Here is a 25443-nt window from a genome sequence, read left to right on the forward strand (position 1 = left end):
TACTTCCCAAAGTCTGTGTGAAGAGCTCATGTCAGGAAAAGTAACAAAGGAAGTTTTGACTTATGGCAAGGGTGGAGAACCTTGGGTCCTACAGAAGTTGCTGAACTACAACTCCCATCAGCCCTAGCAAGCATGGCCAGTGGGCCAGTGATGATGACAGCTGTTATACAGTAATATATGGGGGGAGGGGGCAAAGGTTCTCCCCACCGATTTAGGGGGAGGTCTCCTACTTGAGGCAGACTATCAACCTACTCTTGGCTCTCTCAGAGAAGAAGAAGAAGAGTTTGGATTTGATATCCCACCTTTCACTCCCTTTAAGGAGTCTCAAAGCAGCTAACATTCTCCTTTCCCTTCCTCCCCCACAACAAACACTCTGTGAGGTGAGTGGGGCTGAGAGACTTCAAAGAAGTGTGACTGGCCCAAGGTCACCCAGCAGCTGCATGTGGAGGAGCGAAGACGCGAACCCGGTTCCCCAGATTACGAGACTACCGCTCTTAACCACTACACCACACATGCATGAAGCAGTCATACCAGAGAATAATACTCTGAAAGCCAGCAGCATCCATGGATAATTGATGTATGTTTTGCCCTTCCTGTATTATGATTAAGATGGCTTAAGAAACAGATGCCTTCTGCATGCTCTCTTTAAAAACAGAGTAATTTCCAAAACAGAATTACTCTTGACTAGAACATGAGCCGGGATCTAGAAGTCTGCTGCTTCTCTGCCACCACCTGACAAGAACAGATCTGGTGGATGTAAGGAATAAAAGCATCGCCCAGCTTGGTACAGAAGAATGAAACCACAACCTCGGCTTAAGAAGATGGCCCTCAATGATTTAGGGAGAAATCATTGCACAGCACAATTGTTTACATGTACAAGAATAACCACAGAGAACTTGGCCTTGGAATAAAGATCTCTTGGCCTTGTGTAGATAATGGTTCAGCCACAGCTGCAGCACATTACAAGGCAACCAGCTAACAAGGGGAGGACTCACCTTGTCCTCTGACTTCCCTACTTCTAGTGAGCTATTAATGTAATTGACCATGGAGTCTACCAGCCCATGGCATTCACGCATCTTCTGACGAGTTTGCTGGCTGGCAGAGCTAAGATTCCTAGAAGGGAAACACAAAAGCATGTCATCACAAGGAATAATATTCCTGTCACCTGAGACCTGCCATCACATCTTAAAAGGTCAAACTAATTAATATACTAAATACAGAAAGCAGGAGATTCTGCCAGGTACAGAATCTCTCGGGTAAATTCTTCTGCTTGACCTGGCAGCTGCATATATATAAGGCAGAGAAAGAACATGATCTTGACAATGGAACCCCAAAAGTAGGCTGCAGACCTAACCCTACTTACCTGAGAGCAAGGCCTGTTGAATTTAACAGAAATTGTCTCTGAGTAAACATAGTTAGGACTGCACTTTGCGTCTCACTGTCAGGGGCAGCCAAATGAGATTCATGCAAAGAGAAATGGGCAGGGCTGCATTGTCAGTCAAACTGGCCCATTTTACAATCCATGACAGAGCCCCAGAAGCTATTCATAGACACCACTAATAAGTGACGTTCTTGGCTTTAAAAATCAAAAGTGCCGTTTCATTGTGTGCATTGTTTAACAGTTAAACATTGCTTAACTGAAGTGCATTGTTTAACAGTCCCCTCCCAACCCCTTGCTTCTGTCCTGGAAGGTTCACCAATTGATTGTTCATGCCATCTTAGTCAGCAGCAATGTACTAAGAGAAGGGCAGAGTGCGAATGACAACATTGGTGCCAGCTTACACTATGAACCACTTTGACCTGCCATGGAAGCTTTTACAGTGTAAAAGCAGCGCTGCCTCTGTTTCTTTAATATTGCTTCACCGAGGATATTGAAATATTGCCACATCATGCATAGCTTTCCCAAGCTACAAGGTCTTATAAGGATCCACTAGCCATGGAATATGTCTTTCCTTTAGTAAGGAGAAATACCTGAGGAAGCCAGTAGCATTGTAGAAGATTTCTGCCTCTGAGGCATTTTGCTGGATAAGAGCAGCATTGCCTGTCCCAGACAGGGGAATCAAGACCAGGTCTGTGAGCTTCTCCAGCGTGTCACGGGCCAGGCGGTCCTTGAGGTTATCGCTGGAAGACAGATTCCAGAGGATGCCTGCAGAGCAATGAGACAGGGATGTGTAAGGAAACTTCACTACAGAAACCACTGCTCCACAAGACAGGGAAACTCACAGCTTCCTGAGGAACTAAGCAGGAAGTAGTGGGGGTTTTTTTCATGCCTAGGTGGCTCCCATGTCCTATTAAATCATCATCACGTGCAAAATGCTTCACAGTCTTTACACACTTGTCGTCAGAATAAACCTGCAAGTTAGGCCACTCATACTTTAGCTTCACAGATAGACAACTGAGGCCCAGTTTACAGGAACATTTCCTGACATGTGCCAGCAAAACAGCAGGTTGTGGAGATCAGTCCTATGAAGGCCCTGACATCCCTTGACTTGGCCTGCCACTTCCTGGGACAACCCAGGCCTAAAAGGTGTTTCAGAGCATTCCCATAAATACTTGTCGTGTGGAAACATGGCAATCTGCCACAGTGGCTTCCCCATATCACCAGGCTGGCACAGGGCAACTTTCTCAAGGTCACCCAGCGCACCTATTCTCTGAGCAGGGCTGTGAAACAAGGTACCTCAAGCCCCAGGCCCTTATTTTCTTCAGTTTTTCATAAAGGGAAGAACTGTAGCTCAGTGGCAGAGCATCTGGTTTGCATGCAGAAAGGTCCCAGGATTCAATCCCCAGCATCTCCAGGTAGGGCTGGAAATCTCCATATGAAACCCATGGGAGCTGCTGCCAGTCAGTGAAGACAACACTGAGCTATACAGACCAGTGTTCTGACTTGATATAAGGCAGCTTGCTATATGTTCCTTTCCTATGAATCTCTGAATAGCACATGGCTTGCTATCTGCTGAATGGTTTTACTGGAATTCATCATACTTCATTTGATTTGGGGTTCTATGTACTGTATAGGGTGTTTCCTTGAAGTTGGTCTTGACGTCTCCAGACAGCTATCCCTTTAAACATTAAGAGTAGCTAGCAAGCAGCCTCCCACACTATGCTATTTAAAGTACAGTTGAAGTGAATTGGAAAATCAATGTAAAAAAGCAAATATCAATCAACCATGTTCAAAACCTTCTTATAAACCCTGCAAAGCAATTAACCAGTTCCAAAGGGATAAAATAACAAAGCATTGAAAATCCAAGTATCTGCTCTGCAAATTTTGCAAGAAGCAATTTCAAAAGAATAGCTATATTTGCCGCTCAGTTGTATGCTTTTGTTCAATGGGCAAGGTGGCCTCAGGATTCCAATATACAAAGACTCTTTGGACTGATATCCTGGGATAAGTAAGAAGACATTACTTTCCTACTTATCAAATGAAACTAAGAAAATTTTCTATCTACATTAGTATTGTGAAAATGATGTACCACATGATGCTGTGGTTGTTTAAATATATAAAATGCTGGGCGGGTTGTTGTTGTTTTTTGTTTTTCTTTTAAGAGAGTAGATCTATTTGTTCCGGCACATTTTCAAAGCTCAAATCCACAACTACAGAAATTTCAAAATGAACAAAAATGCACTGTTCAAAAAGGGGGACATATTGTGATCTCCTTGTGGTGGCAGCACTTCCTTCTATTCATATGGTTTCCAAGGGTATACCTAATTATTTTGGAGCGGGTGCTTGAAGTGTTGATTCCTTGTGACAAATGGATCATTTGAAGGTTCCATCCCAGTACAAATATCAACATGTGTGTGTGTGTAAGATAACTGCTAATTTCAGTGGGGCCTCCATAGATGAAAATATTAGAATGTTGAGCTGTTATCTGCTAACCACGCAAATCAGCCTGAGTGACAGGATGAGACCAAACAGCAGCTCCAGCAACTCCTCCAAGAAATGACAGCAAGAGAAAGATGCAGACAGACACCATGTAGAAACTTGTATGGATCCAAGCCCTGTAAGACTGTCAACATTACTGGGATGCTTTACTACAAAGACAGGAATGATTGAGTTACACGAACCTGTTGGAGCAAGACAGCCCTGCAGGCTCTGCCATGTGTCAACCGTGTTCTTCCAGGAACTCATCTAACCTCTTCCCTGCTGCAGTTCCTCAAACCTGAGATCTTTCCTGCAGTACTGACAGGATAATGTCTGACTTGCTCAGCTTTGTCCAGACCAGCTTGCTTTTTTTCCTTTACCTCTACTGGGACGCTCTACATCAACAAACAGACCAGATCCTCAGCCAGGCCCAGCACCATCTTTTGGAGGGGAGTGCTTGGCCATCTGCCCTCAGTTCCCCCCAGCACAAACCAGCCCCCCAATGCCCACCACCACTTAGTTCCTTGGGCTGCAACCACTGGGCTCCCTCTTCACCTAGTTCTGACATGGGCTCATCAGACACTGCTCCGATTGGGTAAGCTGACTGGCAAATGCAACCACGAGCTCCCCCCTTGAATTCACAGGTGAGTAGGGTTACTCTATGCCAGCACTGGCAGGAGGACTGTAAAGGGCTGGAATCAGAGCAGCCACCAGGCTCCCAGCACATTAAGGTGCTGCTGAGGTAAGGGGCAGGGCAAGAAAAGTGTCAGTGCTGGTGTGCATAGACCCCCAGTTCCACTATGTTAGTAGGATCAACAGATATTCTAGATACAATTTTCAAGGAAGCAGAAAACACACACACACACACACACACACACACACACACACACACACTGCTATTAAAATATGCCCAAGAGAAAAAATGCATAGTCATTGTGAGAAACAGAGTAACACAATAGGCAATGGGGAGAAATCAAAATTTTACTGGGGAAGCTCTATTTAATGGAGAAACGAGATAAATCAGGATAAGTGAGTGCTTGGTTCTCATAGAGTTTGTGTTACTGTGGAGGCAGAGAAGGAATGAGAGTTCAGCCCACAAGAGTGCTTCCAAGAGCCAATATTCATTCACACATGAAACAAAGCTAACTGTATACACCTCATGTTGGGATTGGATTGGGAGCACTAAGACATAAACCAGGGGGAAAGATGTTGCAGTTCTGGAGGAAGAAATCTGTATTTATACAGATTTTAGTATGAAAGGGCTAGGCAAGTAATTGGGTGAGAGAAGATAAAGAAGACGAGGGAGGAAATTCCCATAAAAGAGTGAGTGGCAGGCATGATAAAAGGAGTGAGTTTTAACCTGCTTCAGGAGAAAACTAAAGGCATGGTGCAGATTTGGATGGGATTTATCCAGACTGAGATTGTGCACTGGTGATGATGAAGGATTTGGATTATAGGGAAGGGAACTATTACATAAAAGCTAGCAAAGTGAACAAGTTTGTCTGATTTAGAAAGTGAGCCTTGCACATCACAGCAATTCACCCTGTCCGACTGGGACAAGTGGAACAACAAATCAATAAATGCATCAGTGCAATGTTTGCTTTAAATGTTTTCAGATTACTGATTTGCCTATGACATGTCTCAGTAGGATACCCTGTATACAGGAGGGGTAAGGAAACATGCCCACAAAACATATTATAAATTTTGTCATGTGGGTTGCAAAAAGTGGGAGATCAGCGTGTGTGCGCACACACACACACAGCTACAGGCAGGCAAGAATGCAGTTGTCTTGTCTCCTCCCCACCCCCAATCCATATATACCAGCAGCAAAAGGCTAATCTCATGCACAGAATGAGGTATGCCCTGGGCTGTGATATCTGGGGATTACTCTTTCCATCCTCTGATTGTATTCAGCTAAAGCCACTTTCACAGACTCCACCATGCTTGTAATAAGCGTTAAAGCTCATTGCATCATAGCTCCTAGACCTAACTTTCCCATTAGCCTGGTATTAGATTAGACAATCAGAGCCTGTTGGGCAGGATTAGGAAGGCCCTTTTGTAACAGAAGCAAATGTAATCTCTCCTGTTGGCTGGACCTCTATATTCAGTGCCCTTGCTCTCTCCCAGCGCAAAAGACAGTTGCAGACAGGCTGGAGTCAGGTCCCAACCCACACCCTGGCCCTCCCTACCACCTATATTTATCACCTTCCTTTGCACACCATGACATACAGAGCAACCAAAGTGCGTAATCTGAGGATTTGGAACTCCCTCCCCCAGCCCATGAAGCTCTCCGGATTCTGCCAGGTTTTATGTTTTCCTCTATGAGGATTTGCTGGTGCTTATCCCAGTTCTCTTTGTGAATGGGCACGGATGCCAATCTGAGCTCAGAGAGTGTTTCAATAAACTGGGAGTTGCTAGTGTCCTGCTGATTTCTTCTGTTCACAGATTAGTGTGCCTTCAAGCTTTTTGTGAATTGAGAAATGAGACACCTGGAAATTTGAGCTGAGTTGCAGGGGGTGGGGGGTAGGAGAGCGGCTAGTTCTGAAGGGGACCTGGGACAAAAGGGAGGGGAGCAGCATAGAGAAAAAAGCTCTGGATGTGAATGTATCGTGTGCAGTGCAAAAGATGATGCAGGTGCAGGCAAGGTGATTCATGGGCCAAACGCAATTAAGGTGCATGGGAAAAGAGCAAAGTTGGTCTTCATATACAAATTCAAATATATGCAGGTGTGGGCTAATCTAGTCTTATTTGAAGGTGGGGTGGGGTGTGGATTTATTAGCAGCAAAATACTGCTCAAATGTAGGCAAGCCCTTACTTTGCATGCAGAAGGTCCCAGGTTCAATTCCTGGCACCTCCAGAAGAGCTGGGAAATTATTTTATTTATTTCTTTATTTAATTTATATACTGCCCAATACCCACAGGTCTCAGGGAAGTTCACAGTATTTCCATGTTCTTGCAGTTTTTGGCCCTGGTTCAAAGACAGTTGCATGTGTTAGTAATGCCGACCTTTTTGGACACAGGAGTTAAGAGCCTGGTTCTATGGTCCATGCTTGGGGATGCCACCAAAAATAGTTTCCCCAAGACATGTTGCCTCCCTCCTGCTGGAATACCTGACCACTACCACAAGGATCAGGGCCATCATGTTTCTGCTCTCCTAACAGTGGTAGCCAAACCCATGGAGTGCAGGCAGGCAGAATCCAAGCTGCAGCAAGCACTCCTAGGAGTGACAGTAGGGCAGGGGGCTACTCATGGGGAGACTATTTGGGGCAGCAGCTCTGTGGCAAATATAATGTGCAGCTCTAAGCACTGGACAGCTTGCTTCATCATAACTTGCCCCATGCAAACTTCTCTCACCTGTGACATTCTTGCGCAACTCATCATCTTGCTCGCATAAAGTGCGCATCAGCTCATAGATCCCATTTTCTTCCACCAGGGCCAGCTTGTTTTCAGCATTGTCATAGATGAGGTTGCGCATGGCTCCAGTGGCATGGCGCTGCACCTCATGGTTGGAGTTGTTGAAGAGCTTCACTAGTTTGGGCACGGCTTGGAGACTGCGAGCCTGTTGAGGCAGAGAGACAGGGACAGAAAGAGTAGTACGCTTGTCAGAGAGAAACAAGAAAGCAGTATGCTTTTCAGTATGCCATGCCACCTAAGGCTGCCTGCTCTGTTCTCATTCCAGATAACTTACTCATCCCCACAGGAAAGAGCCCAATGCATCAGAATGAGCGCTGTTGCAGGCTTTTCAATGAGACGTATCAGTGACTAAACCTGCAAGCCACATTGGTCCCCCTGGGAAACAAGCTCAGGCCCTGGGCATGGCCCGTTCCTAGTATCGCCTTGCGATATGCCTCTGCTGCCTCACCTGTTTCTTGGCTTCATTGTCGCTATAGCATTTGTGCTGGATGTATGCAGCTCCAAGCACCTGTAGGTTGGGGTCACTGGCCATCAGGTATTTCACCGCAGAAGGGAGATCAATGTCATCAAACCTGAAAACCAAGGCCTAGTTAGAGGGGATAGTGTGCATTTTCCCATCTTCACCTCATTCACATAGAGCTCTAATAAATGTCCCCTGAATGCTGTGCTTATATATATATATATATATATATATATATATATATATATATCCAAATATATTAAGCAAATCTTAATATCTTTATTTTATCATGTTTGCAGATTGGAGGTATACAAAGGGTTTTGCTTTTCTTTTCTTTTTTGCAAACCTAAAAGTATTTTGTAAAAAAGGGGGAGGGATAGAGGGGTTTGGAATTGAGAATTAGATGGCAAAGGAGAAGACTGCAAACATGCATGAAGGACAGGAGGGTCCAGCACAGCAGAAAAGCACACTGGGTAACAACTGCAACCTTTGGTCAGGCTTACTCTGTTTTCTGAACCCTTACTATTCGGTTCTTGCAGTTCTGTGCCTTTCTTCCCTAACTGAAATGGCTAGAAGCATGCTTTGTTCTTCAAAATTATGAGACTGGAGAGTCTCAGAATGAAAGATACCAGAATGGATTCCAGGTTCTGTGCTTCCACAATGGATATGCTGAAAACAGAAAGCAAAGCATAGTATTCCACCCCACCCCCACTAAGGGAATTACAGAATGGGTTTCTGGGTTTTTTCCTGTTATTATTCTGTCTCTCACAGCTACAATAAATCTACCATTAAAATTATGGACTGGTCATTTCTTCGTCAGAGGGCAAATGGGCAAACTTAGCAGGGGATCAAATACTTCCCCCCCTCATTGTAAGTCAACACCCTACTAGCCATAAACAAGTGGATGGACAGAGGTTGCCACATCGCCTAAGGCCTGCGGACAGTCCGGGAATCAGCGTGTTTTACATGAGTAGAATGTGTCCTTTTATTTAAAATGCATCTTTGGGTTATTTGTGGGGCCTGCCTGGTGTTTTTACATGAGTAGAATGTGTGCTTTTATTTAAAATGCATCTCTGGGTTATTTGTGGGGCATAGGAATTTGTTCATTATTTTTTTCCAAAATATAGTCCGCCCCCCCACATGGTCTGAGGGACGGTGGACTGGCCCACGACTGAAAAAGGTTGCTGACCCCTGGCCTTGGCTTTGGCTTCAGGATGTTACATTCAAAGCACCCTAACATGAAGTTTGGGAATTATGGGGGAAAGAAGAGAAGAAGTCCTATCATCTTCCTTGAAGCACCATCAGTTGTACTTTGCTGCTAGAGTAAAGGCATATTTCCAGAGAGGGACAACATTCACATGACTCACTGAGCAGCATTAAACAAGTGATGATCAACTACTTCAATAAAAAAGTATCACCAAGGCAGGAAGAACACTATGCTCTGTGTCCCTGAGTGTTCCTCTTTCTTTATACCACCTCCGCTGGGAACAGAGTGCCCCACACCCTGCAAGTAAACCACAGGACACTCACCCTCCAGAGAAGGACTGCTGAGACATCAGTGTGTTGTGACCGTCGTACATGTCAATGGCACGCAGGTCTTGCAAATGGTGGTTGGAGTCAGCCAAGCTGCGCACAGAGGGGGCACGGGAACTGCGTTCCATCATTCCTGCATAGGAGTTCCCGGCCTGAGAAGCCTGGACCGTGCCATAGGTGCCAGTGCTAAGGCGAGAGCGGTTGTTGCTCTGGAAGCGCTGCAAGGTGCGCATGGCTGGCGCGCGGATGACAGGCCTGTTCTGCGGTGCCTCCACACCATCCATCCAGTCGATGGGCCCCTTCATGCCTGCATTGGAGCCGGCGCTCATCTGCCTTTCAAAGGTGTAGGATCTACTGAAGCCGCCACCTGCCCGGTTTTTGTAGAGAGCTGCCTGGGCCAGTGGATCCAGCTGCTCAGACACAATGCTGTAGTGGTCATCCACACCCCCAGGACTGCCTGGCCCATCTGCCAGGCGCAGGGAGCGCAGGGACATGGTGTCATAGTTCTGATGCCCCCGGTAGTTCCGCTCGTGAAAAGACCTGGGGCGGGGGGCAGTGCTGGCAGACTGAGACATTGTGTAATTTGGGCTATAAGCCAGGCCCTTTGGCCCAACGCCATTGCTGATGGAGGCCATTCTCTTGTTGGGTCTGAGGTCCACCGCTGAGCGAGAGGACCAGCTAGTAGTTTTCATGGTGCTGTAACCTTTCTTTCCAGCTGGTGGTTGGTACAGCTACAATGGGAGGAAAGAAGGGAGTGCAATGTTTATTTTCAAAAGGAGATAGACTCTTCTATCAAATGAAATAATGCAGAGTATTTGGTTTGTCCTGCAAATGCCACACCCCAGCGGCAAGGTCAAGTGGGGTCTTTCCATACCACCAATTTATTTGCCCTTGATGGGCACCATCCTCAGTGTACAGGCAGGCCACATTCTGCTCTCAGTTAACAGCCATGCTGCTCTGCACAGAATCTTAAAAGCTGGCAGAGCTGGTTCTGACACCGTCACTGGGATATTTTACTGAAACAATCGCTGCAAGATTGCATAGTACCATGGGGACTAGTTTTACAAAAGCAGGGAGGGCAAAAGTGGGAATTAGATTCCTTTAACACTGGTGGTAATCATCACGACAGTCATCATCACCCACAATCGCAGTTCATTAGCAATCAATAGGCAGCAGAAAGAGCTGGGTTTTTGAACTTACAGAGCTTTTGGGGGCTGTGCCATTTGTCTGGGATCTGGAGCTGTAGTGCTGCTGCAGAGTGCTGCATTGGCCATTGGTGGAGTTTCCGCCTGCAGGACAAGAACACATTGAGCTCACTTAGCAAGGACAGTATTGCTTTGTTTGGCAAACAGTCCAACAGTTGGGGCAGCAGGACAGCAACTGGCTGGAGTTGACAAAACTTGGAAGGAGAAATACAATATGCATGAAAATATCAGACTTTACCCTTCAAATTCTAGAGGTCTGGGATTCTGGGTCCTTGGCTGACCTCAGTTTATATGTTAATCAAAACAAGTGTCTTGGCTTCAATTACTCCCATGTTATGTTTCCCAGTTAATCCTGGAAACTAGTTTATACTGTTCCACGGTTGGTTGTTCTAGCCTAATATTGTCCCCTCAGATTGGAAACAGTTCACCAGGGTCCCAGGCACAGGTCCTTCTCAACCCTGAAATGAGAGATCCTGTTAACTGGAAATGCCACAGGCTTACCCTAGGTGTCATGATTCCAGAATGACCAGGACACCAAAATAGAGACTATAGCATCACCGGCCTAGGAGCTACATCAGGTTCCTGACTCTGTCTCCAAAGCTGGTTCAGGGAACCACTGAAGCCCATCTCATACAACATGAGATGGAGCCACAAATGGAATCTTCCCCAGGGCCAATGGAACTGAGTGCCTCTCATACTAGCTTGCCAGTCTAATGGCAAAGAGTGTGTGCCAGGTAGGAAGCTATAGAGTGCAGGAGAAGTCCCAGTCCTCATGCCAGGGGGTGGGCCTTCATAGCAGGAGGAGCCTAAGAGAGGTGACTGGAGGCAGAGGCTCAAATTTTTAATTCCAGCTCTGGTTTGAGCAAGTTGCTCAACAAACAGTCTGTGGGCACCTAGAAAGCAATGCTGTGATCACCAATAGTCAGCATGGATTTCTGAAAAATAAGTCATGTCAGACTAACCTGATCTCGTTTTTTGACAGAATTACAAGCCTGGTAGATGAAGGGAACGCAGTGGATGTAGCCTACCTTGATTTCAGCAAGGCATTTGACAAGGTGCCCCATGATATTCTTGTAAAGAAGCTGGTAAAATGCGGTCTTGACTATGCTACCACTCAGTGGATTTGTAACTGGCTGACTGACCGGACCCAAAGGGTGCTCATCAATGGTTCCTCTTCATCCTGGAGAAGAGTGACTAGTGGGGTGCCACAGGGTTCTGTCTTGGGCCCGGTCTTATTCAACATCTTTATCAACGACTTGGATGATGGAATCAAGGGCATCCTGATCAAATTTGCAGATGACACCAAACTGGGAGGGGTGGCTAACACCCCAGAGGACAGGATCACACTTCAAAACAACCTTGACATATTAGAGAACTGGGCCAAAACAAACAAGATGAGTTTTAACAGGGAGAAATGTAAAGTATTGCACTTGGGCAAAAAAAATGAGAGGCACAAATACAAGATGGGTGACACCTGGCTTGAGAGCACTACATGTGAAAAGGATCTAGGAGTCTTGGTTGACCACAAACTTGACATGAGCCAACAGTGTGACGCGGCAGCTAAAAAAGCCAATGCAATTCTGGGCTGCATCAATAGGAGTATAGCATCTAGATCAAGGGAAGCAATAGTGCCACTGTATTCTGCTCTGGTCAGACCTCACCTGGAGTACTGTGTCCAGTTCTGGGCACCACAGTTCAAGAAGGACACTGACAAACTGGAATGTGTCCAGAGGAGGGCAACCAAAATGGTCAAAGGCCTGGAAACGATGCCTTATGAGGAACGGCTAAGGGAGCTGGGCATGTTTAGCCTGGAGAAGAGGAGGTTAAGGGGTGATATGATAGCCATGTTCAAATATATAAAAGGATGTCACATAGAGGAGGGAGAAAGGTTGTTTTCTGCTGCTCCAGAGAAGCGGACACGGAGCAATGGTTCCAAACTACAAGAAAGAAGATTCTACCTAAACATTAGGAAGAACTTCCTGACAGTAAGAGCTGTTCGACAGTGGAATTTGCTGCCAAGGAGTGTGGTGGAGTCTCCTTCTTTGGAGGTCTTTAAGCAGAGGCTTGACAACCATATGTCAGGAGTGCTCTGATGGTGTTTCCTGCTTGGCAGGGGGTTGGACTCGATGGCCCTTGTGGTCTCTTCCAACTCTATGATTCTATGATTCTAAGAGCTCTTCTTGCTACATGGGCTCCTCCATGGGACCAGAAGAGGATAGTAGAGGACACTGCACATAGAAGTTATGGTTCCAGGAAATAAAGGCAGAGGTACATCAAGAAGAATCCACCTAATCCAGCATTCTTTTTCTAGCTGAAAACTTGTAAGCAAGACATAGCATGATGTCTATGCTATTTGTCCACCAGAAACCACTATCCTCCATCTATATTTGGGAGATTCAATGTCATTGTCATGGCTTCCTGCAATATATATCTTAGACCATGCAGGCTGCGTGATGAAAGACCATGGTGGCTGTCTATGACACAGTTCCATACCTTATGGCAGCCCAGGGAATTCAGAGAAGTGGAAGCCACCAGACCTTTGACCTTATGAATCCTCCACCACACGGGGACTGGCCTTACTCAGGATTTTATTTACCTTCAGAACCCTGTACTAACTGCATGCACACGAAAGCTCATACCAAGAACTAACTTAGTTGGTCTTTAAGGTGCTACTGGAAGGAAAAAATTTTGTTTTGTTTTGACTATGGCAGACCAACACGGCTACCTTTCTGTAACTGTTCTTAAGCAATGTCACCTCTTTAGTCCTAGGCATTCTGGTTGGGAAACAGTTGATTATGTGTCTGGATTACCTTATCTTTTTTTCTCACCTACCCAGGCCTTTGCCAAGTGACGTTATATGCACCAAATTGTTCTTTCCTGGGTGCTTTTGGGATTGCACCCTTGGTTTATCTAACCAACGTCCTTTAAGGACCTTGCTCTCACTATGATCTATATTTCATTCCTATTGATAACTCATTTCTGGGGACACTACAGTTACTCAGAAGTGTGGAATATGTTTTCTGCAGTTACACAGAGGAACTTTTGGCCAACCTAACTTTGTCTATCTCAGGGATGAACCCTGTCATTAGAAACAGATCCTAGGAATGAACCCTGGCAGAAATTAAATCCTAGCACTAACTTGAGCATTGATAAATGCTGAGTAGCACAGGGCTATTTACTGCTTGATAGATTCCTGGATATGAAAGCTTCTGTTAATTCAGTCTAAAATTACACTGGCCTCCATTTCACTCCACTACATGAAACTGTTGACTCAGTTGGTTATCTATTATCACCCTTAAATGCTTGTTGGCATCATGACTGTATAGCCAATTATCCAATATCTTGTCAAGGGTTTCTGACCTGAACCTAATTTTCAAAGCTATCCCTCATTGCCCTTGCAATGTCCCTGTTGTCCACCATATGTTCCTAGTCATTTGGATTTGCCTGCAGCCAAGCCTTATATAGCTCGGAGAGGCCATTGTAGGGCCTGCCAAAACCATAGCAAAAAGCTCACAAACACATCAAGGTGCCCCACACTTTCTGGAGTGTAAATTACTGTTACAAAAATGTCCTTTATTTCAGAACCTCCTTGTTTTCCACAAGACAACTGTCTAGCTTCCACTCTTTGAGCTTGTCAGTTCTTCCAAAGACACCTTCATCCTCTACAAAGGCTCAGAGCTTTTCACAAAGAACACAAGGGCATAATAAGTACCTTGCTGGTTCAGATCAAAGGTCTACCTAGCCAGTCCATCATTCTGCCTCAGAATGTGGGCAGCCAGGTGTCTCTGACAAACTCACTAGACAAAAAAAATGGCAACAATCATACCCTTCAGTTCGTTTCCAAACAGCTGGTATTCACTTAAACTAGGGATGCAGCCTCAAAACATGGGAATCAGTTTTGCAATCATGGGTAACATCTATCAAAAGTAAGCTAAGCTTGGACTCATCACCATACTCGTGGTAATTCATACCATTAATGAATGAACCACTCTATGAATAAGTACTTTTTCTTCATCCTACACCAAATACTTCCTTGAGCAACTTTGTGTTCTGTTCTTATGGGAGAAGGTGGACAATTTCTCTCTCTCCATTCTCTTCACATCATTCATGACTGTATAAACTTTAGCTTGTGCCCTCTGAGCTGTCTATTTTCTAAGCCAAGTAAAGTATTATTTCATTTTTATAGGAATCTTGACTTCCCCAATTATCTCTCTCATGTCAGGTTGTTTCGTCTTTGCTTGACCCTCATTTAGAGGCTTCCATCTTCCATTTTAAATTCATAAGACTTAGATATGAGTTATCCTCCATCTTACTGCATTTGGCTCTTCCCTTTCCTGTCATCCATTTATTTGTGGTGGTTTTCTGATGCTCTTTTAATCAGATTGTAATAGCATGGTGGTTCACATTCTACCTACACATGAATTCCTGGATAATATCCCAGAACACACTGTACTGGGATCTGGCATAGTGCCTTCTGGGTAATGACACCTCCATTCACCTTTTGGGAAGAAAGTGGAAATGGCTACACATTTTGGAAAGATGATCTATTCATCCATTATGATTAAAAATCATTAGCATGGTGATTATCAAAGGTGCCCTTGTTCAGAGGTGCATGGCTCCTAGGGCTACTGCAAGGTAGAAGGGGGAAATGAAAATGGCAGGGAATTGTACTGGCTTTGCACTTGTCAGAGGCCCAGATGGGACATAACACTAAGCCAAACCATGACTTAGAGCAGGTGTCCCCAACCTTCAGCCCTCCAGATGTTTTGGACTACAATTCCTATCATCCCTGACCACTGGTCCTATTAGCTAGGGATCATGGGAGTTGTAGGCGAAAACATCTGGAGGGCCGCAGATTGGGGATGCTTGACATAGAGTGAATAAGGAAACGTGCAGGTTCCCAGAGAGAAGACTGGCCACTTTGCTTTTTCTCTGGTCCTGCTGCCGCCATGCTGCTGTGAGCTGAGCATGGCAAACCATAGAACAAACCTTGGCTACAACTCACAGTTTGTCTGGAGCAAGATAAACCATGAGCCCAGGTTTGGACACAACACTAAGCTAAATCACGGCATGGTACTGGATGTTCTCCCAGCTGTGTCACACACAATCCTTGATCACAGGTCATATTGTGGTGAGAGAAAAGTAAAGACCAGGACATTAGCACCGCTATCAGCACTGAACAAGTTTGCATCGGCAATGTTAGTAGAGGAAACCTCCAAAGCAAAGGCACTTGCTTCCTGTGCCCTTCACAAAAGGGACCCTATAGTCATAGTTTACAACTCAAGTGCCGAAGAATAGTGTGGGAAATGGCTTTGGAGCTGTCCTCTCACTTTCTTATCTGCAAAATGCTTCGTTTTCTTCTTGCTTGGCTGCATTGGTTCTCCTTTCCGACAAACAGAAATGCAAGACAATCCCACAGAGGGGCTAGCTAATAGGCTTCAGCTCCTTGTGTTCCCTCTCCATTAACTTTCTCCACTCCTTCTTTCCCAGGCATCCGTTCATTTTGTATAAATATTAAAACACTTTTTAAATGGTTGCTTAACAAAGGCCCTTTTTAGAAAGCTGTAACCTGGCACAGTTCCTGGATAGCTGAAGGGAGTTGACCAGCTATCAGCGCAGCCATAATGCTACTGAGTGATTGTATTTCAAAAGCTGCAGAGTCATCGGGAGAGACCTGAGCCAAAATCCAGCAAGTAGAATGTTTTTGGTGGGCTCAGATTTTGTTCTGAGCCAATGTTTAATGTTTTTTCTCAGAACCATCTGACTGCTTTTGCGGCTGTGAGGGAGGAGATACGTACAGCAGTATCCCATAACCATTTTAGAAGAATCTGTAGAAGATAACAACTTAGAAGAAGTGTAAAACATGATTTGCCCCTAAACTTGAATGAAAAAAAACTTATTTTGACTGATGTTCGAACCAGACCAAGAAACAAGTCTTAATCCCTATAGGCAAGTTTACATTAGCAGTTTTTTGGATGATACCATATGAGATGCACCCCTAATACTGGAAATATTGTGTATTCCCGAGACAGAACACCATTGGTGTGCCTGTGTGTGTGTGTGTGTGTTTTAAAGCTGGGGAACAGTTTTTGCTCCAAAGACATGCTGTACTCTTAAGCACTTGGCACAGAACACGCTAACTAGCTTGCTATACTATTGCAACATCAAGTTATACTGACATAGCAAATATACTAGTGCACAAGCTTAGAGAAGTAGTATTATTTAATGCTTAAAAACAGCACCATGGACTGGTTTAAAAGATCTATGGTAGTTCAAAACATCAAAAGAAAACCTATGCAAATGGTCACTATGCACAGCTCCAGAAGAGGGAGGAAAATGTTGCTACTACCAAGCAAGAAACACCATTTATGTGAAGCCTGTCACTTAACTCAGGGGTCACAAACTCAGTGCCCATGAGAACCAATGTGCCCACCAGTTCCTTCTATGACACCCTCAAAAGGTAACAGTAAATATCCCCTCAAAAACCCATAATGTATGAGGGACTATTTGCTCTTATTGCTCACTTCCTGATTGCACCAGCTTGGTCTGTCCTATATTCTCCCACAGGAGCCATTTTATGTTCTGTCACACCCCCATGGCAGCCATTTTGTGACTGGCACCCACAGCCTTAAACCCTTTGTTCTTTTTAAAGAATACCATTTTCATACATTAATCCCTTATTACGCTTTCCTTTCTCTCTGTGTGTTCTCCAACTCACTCTCTCTCTGTGTCTCTCTGTCACTCTCTCTCTCACACACACAGAGTTTATGTTTAATGTATATGAGATCATAATATGGACGATTTCCTCAACCAAGGAACAGCTGCTAGAATGGGACTCCTAAAACCAGTGGGAGAAACAAAAGGGGTGCCTAGAATTCAGGTGTCAAATCATATAGCATACAAAACACCACAAAGAATCACCATTTATTTACACTACAAAGGGGAAATGGAGCTGGAAAGGATAAAGAAACACTGCATAATTAAGGAAACTACCATGCCTATCTTGTGTAATGCACCAATGATTAAAGGTGTAAAGCTTACTGAAGCTGTAGTGAGAGAAAAATATGTACCTGCAACACTAGAGGACCTTCTTCTGAAAGATACAGGAACCAAAGTATTTTCCAAATAGGATACTTTAGTATCTAGCAAATACCTTTGACAAACTAGACTGCTACACTGACTAGATTTATCACACCCTTTGGGAGATTTTGTTTTCAGCGCTTACCATTTGGAATTGCGAGTGCTTCCTAGATTTTTTAAACAAAGATGACAGAAGTCCTGAGAGAGATAAAAGGAGTAATTGTCTTCCTGAATGACATTCTAATACAGAGTACATCAGTGAAAGAAAGACCATGACAAAACACTGGTCATTGTCAGGAATAAGATCCATTAATCTGGACTCAATATAAACAAGGAGAAATGCATTTTTCATCAAGGTGAAGTTGAATTACCGTATTTTTCGCACGATTGGACGCACCGGACCATAGGACGCACGTAGTTTTCAGGGGGGGAAATCAAGGAAAAAATATGATCCCCCCCCCCCAGCTCTGGGAGCAGTGGACAGGCTGCACGCAGCCTGTGCGCTACTCCAAGACCTTCTCCCTGCTTTTGCGGGAGGTGGCAGAATTCCCCCACCTCCCGCAAAAGCCCACAGGAGCCCCGCGTGACTCCTGCGGGCTTTTCGACCAGGAGGGAGAAGGGACTGAAACGGCCCGTCAGTCCCTTCTCCCTCCTTGGGGAAAAGCCCCCAAGAACCGCTCGCTCTTTAAAGGCTGTGCGGCTCCTGCGGGCTTTTCTAGGAGGTGGGGGAATTCCTAGAAAAGCCAGCAAAGCCGTGCAGCCCCTTTAAAGAGCGCACGGCTTTTGCCTGCTTTTGCGGGAGGTGGGGGAATTCCCCCATCTCCCGCAAAAGCCCGCAGGAGGGAGAAGGGACTGACTCGGCCAGTCAGTCCCTTCTCCCTCCTTGGGGAAAAGCCCCCAAGAGCCGCTCGCTCTTTAAAGGGTGCGCGGCTCCTGCGGGCTTTTCTAGGAGGTGGGGGAATTCCCCCACCTCCTAGAAAAGCCAGCAGAAGCCACGGAGCCCCTTTAAAGAGCGCCTGGCTTTTGCCTGCTTTTGCGGGAGGTGGGGGAATTCCCCCATCTCCCCCAAAAGCCCACAGGAGGGTTGGAGAGTAGCGGGAAGGCGTCGCACGCCTTCCCGCTGCCCCCCAATCTCTGGGGCTGGCGATGGGGGAAGCGCTGCTTTCCCCACCGCCAGCCTCCAACCCGGGTTGGAGAGTAGCGGGAAGGCATCGCTGCCTTCCCGCTGCCCCCCAATCTCTGGGGCTGGCGATGGGGGAAGCGCTGCTTTCCCCACCGCCAGCCTCCAACCCGGGTTGGAGAGTAGCGGGAAGGCATCGCTGCCTTCCCGCTGCCCCCCAATCTCTGGGGCTGGCGATGGGGGAAGCGCTGCTTTCCCCACCGCCAGCCTCCAACCCGGGTTGGAGAGTAGCGGGAAGGCATCGCTGCCTTCCCGCTGCCCCCCAATCTCTGGGGCTGGCGATGGGGGAAGCGCTGCTTTCCCCACCGCCAGCCTCCAACCCGGGTTGGAGAGTAGCGGGAAGGCATCGCTGCCTTCCCGCTGCCCCCCAATCTCTGGGGCTGGCGATGGGGGAAGCGCTGCTTTCCCCACCGCCAGCCTCCAACCCGGGTTGGAGAGTAGCGGGAAGGCATCGCTGCCTTCCCGCTGCCCCCCAATCTCTGGGGCTGGCGATGGGGGAAGCGCTGCTTTCCCCACCGCCAGCCTCAAACCCGGGTTGGAGAGTAGCGGGAAGGCGTTGCGCGCCTTCCTGCTGCCCCCCATCCTCTGGGGCTGGCGATGGGGGAAGCGCTGCTTTCCCCACCGCCAGCCTCAAACCCGGGTTGGAGAGTAGCGGGAAGGCGTCGCACGCCTTCCTGCTGCCCCCCATCCTCTGGGGCTGGCGATGGGGGAAGCGCTGCTTTCCCCACCGCCAGCCTCAAAGAGCAGACTCTCCTGGCTTCAGCGGAAGCAACGCAAAGCCTCCGGAGCGCAGGCTTCGGAGGCTTTGCCTTGCTATCGCTGAAGCCAGGGAGCCTGCATTCGCTCCATAGGACGCACACACATTTCCCCTTCATTTTTGGAGGGGAAAAAGTGCGTCCTATAGAGCGAAAAATACGGTACTTGGACAACTAATCACACAACATGGGACAAAGCCATGCCTAGAGATGGTAAATGCCATCAAAGAACTGAAAGCACTGAAGGCTACAGAACTGAGACAATTTCTGGAAATGCTGAACTATCTTCTAGGATAATATTTGTACAATACTTCAAAAGATAAACAACGACTACACCGATTATTGAAATCCACTACTTCCTGGTTTTGTGGATCAGTTCTGTGGGCTGCCTTTAAAAATATAAATGAGATGATTGCAAATCTGTTTTAGGGTGCCACAAGCCTACAATGGGTAGCACTGATGCAAAAAACTACAGATTTAGAAGGCGTGCTATTACAATTGCATGGTTCAGAATGGATGCCAGTCACATTCTGCTCTAGAACTCTAACCAGAGCAGAAAAAAAATTATGAAAACATTGAGAATTTTTTTGCTAGTCTTTGGGCATGCAAAAACTTTTACAGATACCTATGTGATCTGCCTTATTTCGGATTCGCAGACCATAATCCCTTTGTGACCTTGATTAAAGAAAAAAACATGTAGCAGAATATATTACAAGAAAACAATTGATCATAGCAGACACCTTGTCACAAAGTCCCACAAGAGCCTGATTATATTCTGCTGAGAGTGAACATGGAATACTTAACAGAAACTGATGATATCTTCTTCCTATCACTGAGAAGGTGCAATCACCAAAAGCAAATGCTTGGGCTTGCATAGTAGAACTAACAGCAATGTTACTGTCACGACTACTACTTACTCTGAGTTATTTGGAAGCTGTCAAGGTAAATGACCGAAGACCTGAACTATCAAGTAGTTTAACAGCACTGATGTACTGGTTGTTTATTTAAATAAGGAAGGGATGTTGTGTGGATAGTGTCATTCTCTGGTTTGGTCAATAGGTGGCATTGTACTTAGTTAAATCTTCAAGAGTCTCCTTTGTTGGTTCTGTTCTTGTTGGAGACAATGATGTTCTTATCTAGCTGCCTGACTGGGAAGCCCTCTAAGCCTTCCATGACATGTGATAACAAATCTATTTAGAGTAATGCTTATACAAATCAAAACTAATTATTATGTGCAAAGACGAAACCAAACTAAAGGAGTTGCTATGGGAGTGAAGAAAGGGTTGTGCAAACTAACCTTGCATGTCTCCATGTTATACTAATTAATTCATTACTTAGAAACATATGAGGTCAGCACTTAAAGAATGTGTGAACCTTCCTAAGTGTTGCACCACAATAAAGACACCCTCAGTTTTTCCTCCTCTGAAAGAAATTGTTCTCTTACCATAAAATGTAAGTAAAGTGGGGGAATCTCTCTTCATACCAGAAGATTAAGAAACTAGGTCTGTTTCTGCAGAGGCTTTCAACTTATTAAGCTAAACAAGATAAGCTTTATAGAGGAAATGCGGTGCTCAGAGTGAAAATTCCTCCCATTTTACTGAACAGCTGCATGTGTAGTTATCAAACATGACCCTAAGTTAAAAGAATAATCATTAAGGAGCTGTTTGCCAAATAAATCCAATGACAGATGAGGCTGATTTTCCAGCAGTGGAGGAGACACAAACCAGGCTCAAAACCGCAAATAAAATCTGAGCATTTCTCATTAATGCAGGCACACCTCATTTATTGTGCTTTGCTTTATTGTGCTTCACAGATATTGCTCCTTACAAGGATGCAGGTGCAGCTGCAGGCAGCCCAGCTATGTCCAAAAGAAGGAAGCGCCCTGCTACCACCCTTCTTCTGGCTACAGGAGTGGAGCTGGCTAGTGCTGGAGCTGGGCTTTTCCCCTCCTGCCCCTGATGACGGGGGCGGAGGGGGGGACCTGGCTTAGTAGCCTACAGCATAGAGAAAACATAACTTTTATATGCACTAGAAAACAAAACAAAAAAATGTGTGACTTGCTTTAATGCAATATTTGCTTTATTGTGCTGGCCTAGAACCAAATCCATAATATCTCCGAGGTACATCTGTATCTCCTTCCTTCTCTGTGGCATTCTTTGTTTTGCAGCTACTTTTTAGCTCAAGGGGCTGGCTTAGAGCAGGATGGGAAACCTGTGGCCCTCCAGATATTGTTTGACTGTGTAGCAAGACACCCCACTGTATACTTTATATGTGGAGGACCAGATTTTATTTCTCACTTATTCACTTTCTAACCACCAAATATTAGCATTAGTAAACTGTATAGTTCTGATAACTATATCCCAGAAGGTATGGTATGATAGATGTGGTACAAAACCATCTAGACCCTCTTTTATAATTAAATATATTTATTTATTATAAATATAGAGGCATAATAAGGCGAGTTTTATATAGTAATAAGGTGAGTAATATATAGTAATAGTAACAAACAAGAGTTTGTTACTATTGCTTTAAGACATATATTTGCTCTAATAAGGTTCCTGTATCTTTACATAACAGTTATAAAGGTTTACATAAGGCTGACTGGTAAAACTTAGTTCTTAATCCTATTTAACTTAATACCGCTCAGTCTGTCTTCCCAGTCAATCTCACTACCAAGTCCTTTGAGACAGGCTTGCAGGCAGTTCTCACTCTGGACAGCTCCAGAAGCTCCTTGCTGAATTCCCCTCATTCCTTAATGCCCTTATATGGCCTCATTGCCAATCTTCAGCTTATTCAGTGATCCAGCTCTTTGGGAGCAGACTATCTTTCCAGCTTGGATAGCCTCTAGCCTGTCTTCCACCTGCTTCAACTCCTCCCCCCTTCATCTTTGCCCCCTGTTCTTCACCCCTCATCATTTGTCAGCTTCAACAGTAGTAGAATAGACCTATTTATGTCCCAGCCAGCCTATTCTTCAATGAATCAGATTTGATTCATTACATCCCTCCCTCCTCATCAGCCCACTTTCCCCATCCAATAAGTGACCAATAAATTCTGCCCAATATGCCAACCAGAAATGTAGTTTTCCAGTTGCAGGAAAATGGGATGGCTTATTCCTCATTTATTTACTTCCGTAGCATACTCATAGAAATAACAATGACAACAAGTATTTAGCAACACTGTGTCCCTGGCGCTCAGGTATCCTTTACAATCCTGTCACCCTTGTTGTAAGTGACTTCCTAATGAAAAGTTAATGTGGAGATGTGAGGAGATAATTCATTCGGGCCAAAACAGGTGGAATTCCTACTTATCATCAGTAAGTACACACTGTCACACAAATGATAACACCAGGGGCAAAGTATAATTTACACAGCCCTCAGAGGGAGAGTTTGAGTTTCAGCCCACTCTTGCTAGTGCTATTTGGTGTGTCCAGCTGCCTGAAGAGACTGAGAGAGCAAATCCCAACACAGAAGCTGCATTCCCCTTAGAGGCCATTCATATACGGTATGCTATTTCCCCCAACTCTCATGGTCATTTTTATTGCTCAAACAAGTGACCTTGAAAATAAATCAACTGCCATGTAGTAAAGGATTTGGAAGGTTGAATGCATCCAAACAAGTCATTCCACAGTCACTGAAAAGCCCCAAGTGAGTTTATGGCATTTGTTGGATGATGGCGCCCATCACCTGCAACTTTTCCATGCCTTTCACTAAGCATGAATGGAGAACAAGGCTAGTTCGTGACTGCCTTGCAGTGGAAGTATAGTCGTGAGGTGATGCAGAATTCTGAATACCTTTGCAATTCTTTGTTTACTTCACCAAGTACAAGTCATTTTATTATGGTCAATTACCAGTATCAAGACAAAACCACAAATATTCAGAGATAGCGAGTTGTTCTGCGTCAAATCCGATATTCCTGCTGAGGGTTCTGCAATTGGTTCAGAGAGTCTGCCTCTGTATTCTTCCTCTGCCCTATCCTCCACCAACCCCAGGCAAAGAATAGCTCCAGTTGCCAACAAATACTTGTGTCATGCACTTAAAATTATCATCACCCCAAAATGTACCACAGCATCAGCACACGACCAGTATTGTTATTAGTAGAATTTGGCAGGATGCAAGGAATTTTGCAGATGTGATAAACAAGCTGGTAATTTTTTATTATTTTGAATTTTCTTTATCATATGTTTCACTGTATTTGCATATAGTGTTGTATGCCGCCTTGACATTTTATATGTGTGGGCGGTATATTTTTTCCCCCAAAATATGTAAATAAACTCTATCCTTCCATCTGCTGGGTCCAAGTTCCCTGAGATTTTAATTTTAGCTCCATCGTGCAACAAAGCCTAGGCATTGCCTCATCTTGCCGTACTGCAAAAAGCCTGTTTGGATCAGCTCGCACAAAGCACACACATGCTAAATTAACTAGGAGTGGAGATAGAAGAAACATTTTTAGAGCAGTTGGGTTAGTTTGGAAATGCCCTCACTGCTCTCAGCCCCATCTCTCTCCTCTCCAAGGTCAAGCACTTTATAAAAAAAAAAAAAACTAGTTCTGCTAGTTTGCAGCAGAAGCCAACGGCATATAGTGTTAAGTGGACAGCACCCATGACAACACCAAAAGCAAAACAAAACCCTATCCCCAGAGCAGCATTATGCTTCTTCTTTTAAAGTTTCCTTTCTTCTTTTAATGAATACATCAAAGATTAATGGATAAACATACATGTATGACGCTTTGAAAATTAGAAAAAAAGGGGAGAGTCCAGATGACACACAGAGGAGGGAAGGGACAAAACTGAGAACTAAGACAGCACTTGATGTTGTAAGTTTACCCACCAGCCATTTCAGTAGCAAAGCCAGGAGACACTGTCCTTTGGCAGAGGAACCTGCCCATGTGATCAACTGTGAAACCTGTTTTAATAAAGCACCCACCTTCCACTTCAGTGTCAGCCTTTAGTTACCCTGGAGTCTATACATGACGCCCAGCACTTCCTTTGCCCTGTAACAGTGGTGTAAAAATCAGTCCTACTGGGTAAAGTGCCCCACTCCAACTGAAGTGAGAGCCTGCTGCATTGCTTTCACAGAATGGATAGCCGTTCCAGAATGAATGACTATGAAGTAGTTACCGAACAATTAAATAAGCTGCTTTATTTAATATACCTTATGAATATACGGCCCTAGCTCTGAATCCCCCAGGAGTTGCAGCTATATGGGTTTTAAACTGACCCACTTGTTAAGCAGTTGGACACGTTGAGATATGGTCTTGTGTTCATCCCTCCCCATTTCTTTCAGCCAGCCAAAGATTCAGATAACAGAGGTAAATTGTTCTTGAAGTGTCTGCCTTTGATCTGCAGACTTAATCTGTTGCAGAGGAGAAGAGAGCACTTGTGTGTGTGTGTGTGTGTGTGTGTGTGTGTGTGTGTGGTGAGTGTGTGGAGCTTACAATTTTTTCATCTGCCAGATTTGAACTCTCTCACCACTTATTGCTAACTATGGATAGAATTCTTATTTTGGAACTGATTCTAAGACTGTGCACATATTACAGGCTTAAAACACAGCTAGGGTGTTATTTTTCCTCAATTAAGATTGGAGCCAGTTCCGGGGGGGGGGGGGGCACAGAATACATGGAATACTTCATAAGAGAGATACAGGAGAGATCTGGATTGTGGCTAATATCGTGTGTCCACTGTTTCTCAAACCAGCGGTGGGAGCACACTGGATGCAGAGCAAAAGGGAGTATGTACACAGCCAAAAATCTCTGCTCAGTATATACTTGAGCAAATCACTGTTTTTCAAGCTTCAGTTCCCCCATCTGCAACAAGGCCACAGTAAGTACCTACCCTTTAGGACTGTTGTGAGGGCAAAGCAACAACAGAGCTAAAATTGGCACAGATTATAATTGCTTCCAGGCATTGCCACGTTACGACAAGTGTTGAACTGTGTGAAAAGTGGTTGCTATGCTGTACA

The 25443-nt window shown here is 45.1% G+C and overlaps 1 protein-coding gene across 2 annotated transcripts in view; it reads right to left on the bottom strand.

Annotated features, from left to right (window-relative positions):
- PKP3 (plakophilin 3) overlaps positions 1-25443 on the bottom strand; it is a 43473-nt gene that overhangs the window by 8650 nt on the left and 9380 nt on the right. Inside the window, exons 1-7 of one of the 2 annotated variants that reach the window (XM_053396055.1) lie at positions 16996-17085; positions 10467-10555; positions 9264-9997; positions 7722-7845; positions 7214-7418; positions 1972-2146; positions 996-1113 (exon numbers count right to left, since the gene is read on the bottom strand). In XM_053396055.1, coding sequence (XP_053252030.1) covers positions 996-1113; positions 1972-2146; positions 7214-7418; positions 7722-7845; positions 9264-9958 — 1317 coding nt within the window. In that variant the 5' untranslated portion in view covers positions 9959-9997; positions 10467-10555; positions 16996-17085. Of the gene's footprint in view, positions 1-995; positions 1114-1971; positions 2147-7213; positions 7419-7721; positions 7846-9263; positions 9998-10466; positions 10556-16995; positions 17086-25443 lie in introns of those variants that run through there. The other variant, XM_053396043.1, reaches the window with a different exon arrangement.

This window comes from Podarcis raffonei, chromosome 1 (assembly GCF_027172205.1).
Source record: "Podarcis raffonei isolate rPodRaf1 chromosome 1, rPodRaf1.pri, whole genome shotgun sequence".
Lineage (NCBI taxonomy): Eukaryota > Metazoa > Chordata > Lepidosauria > Squamata > Lacertidae > Podarcis > Podarcis raffonei.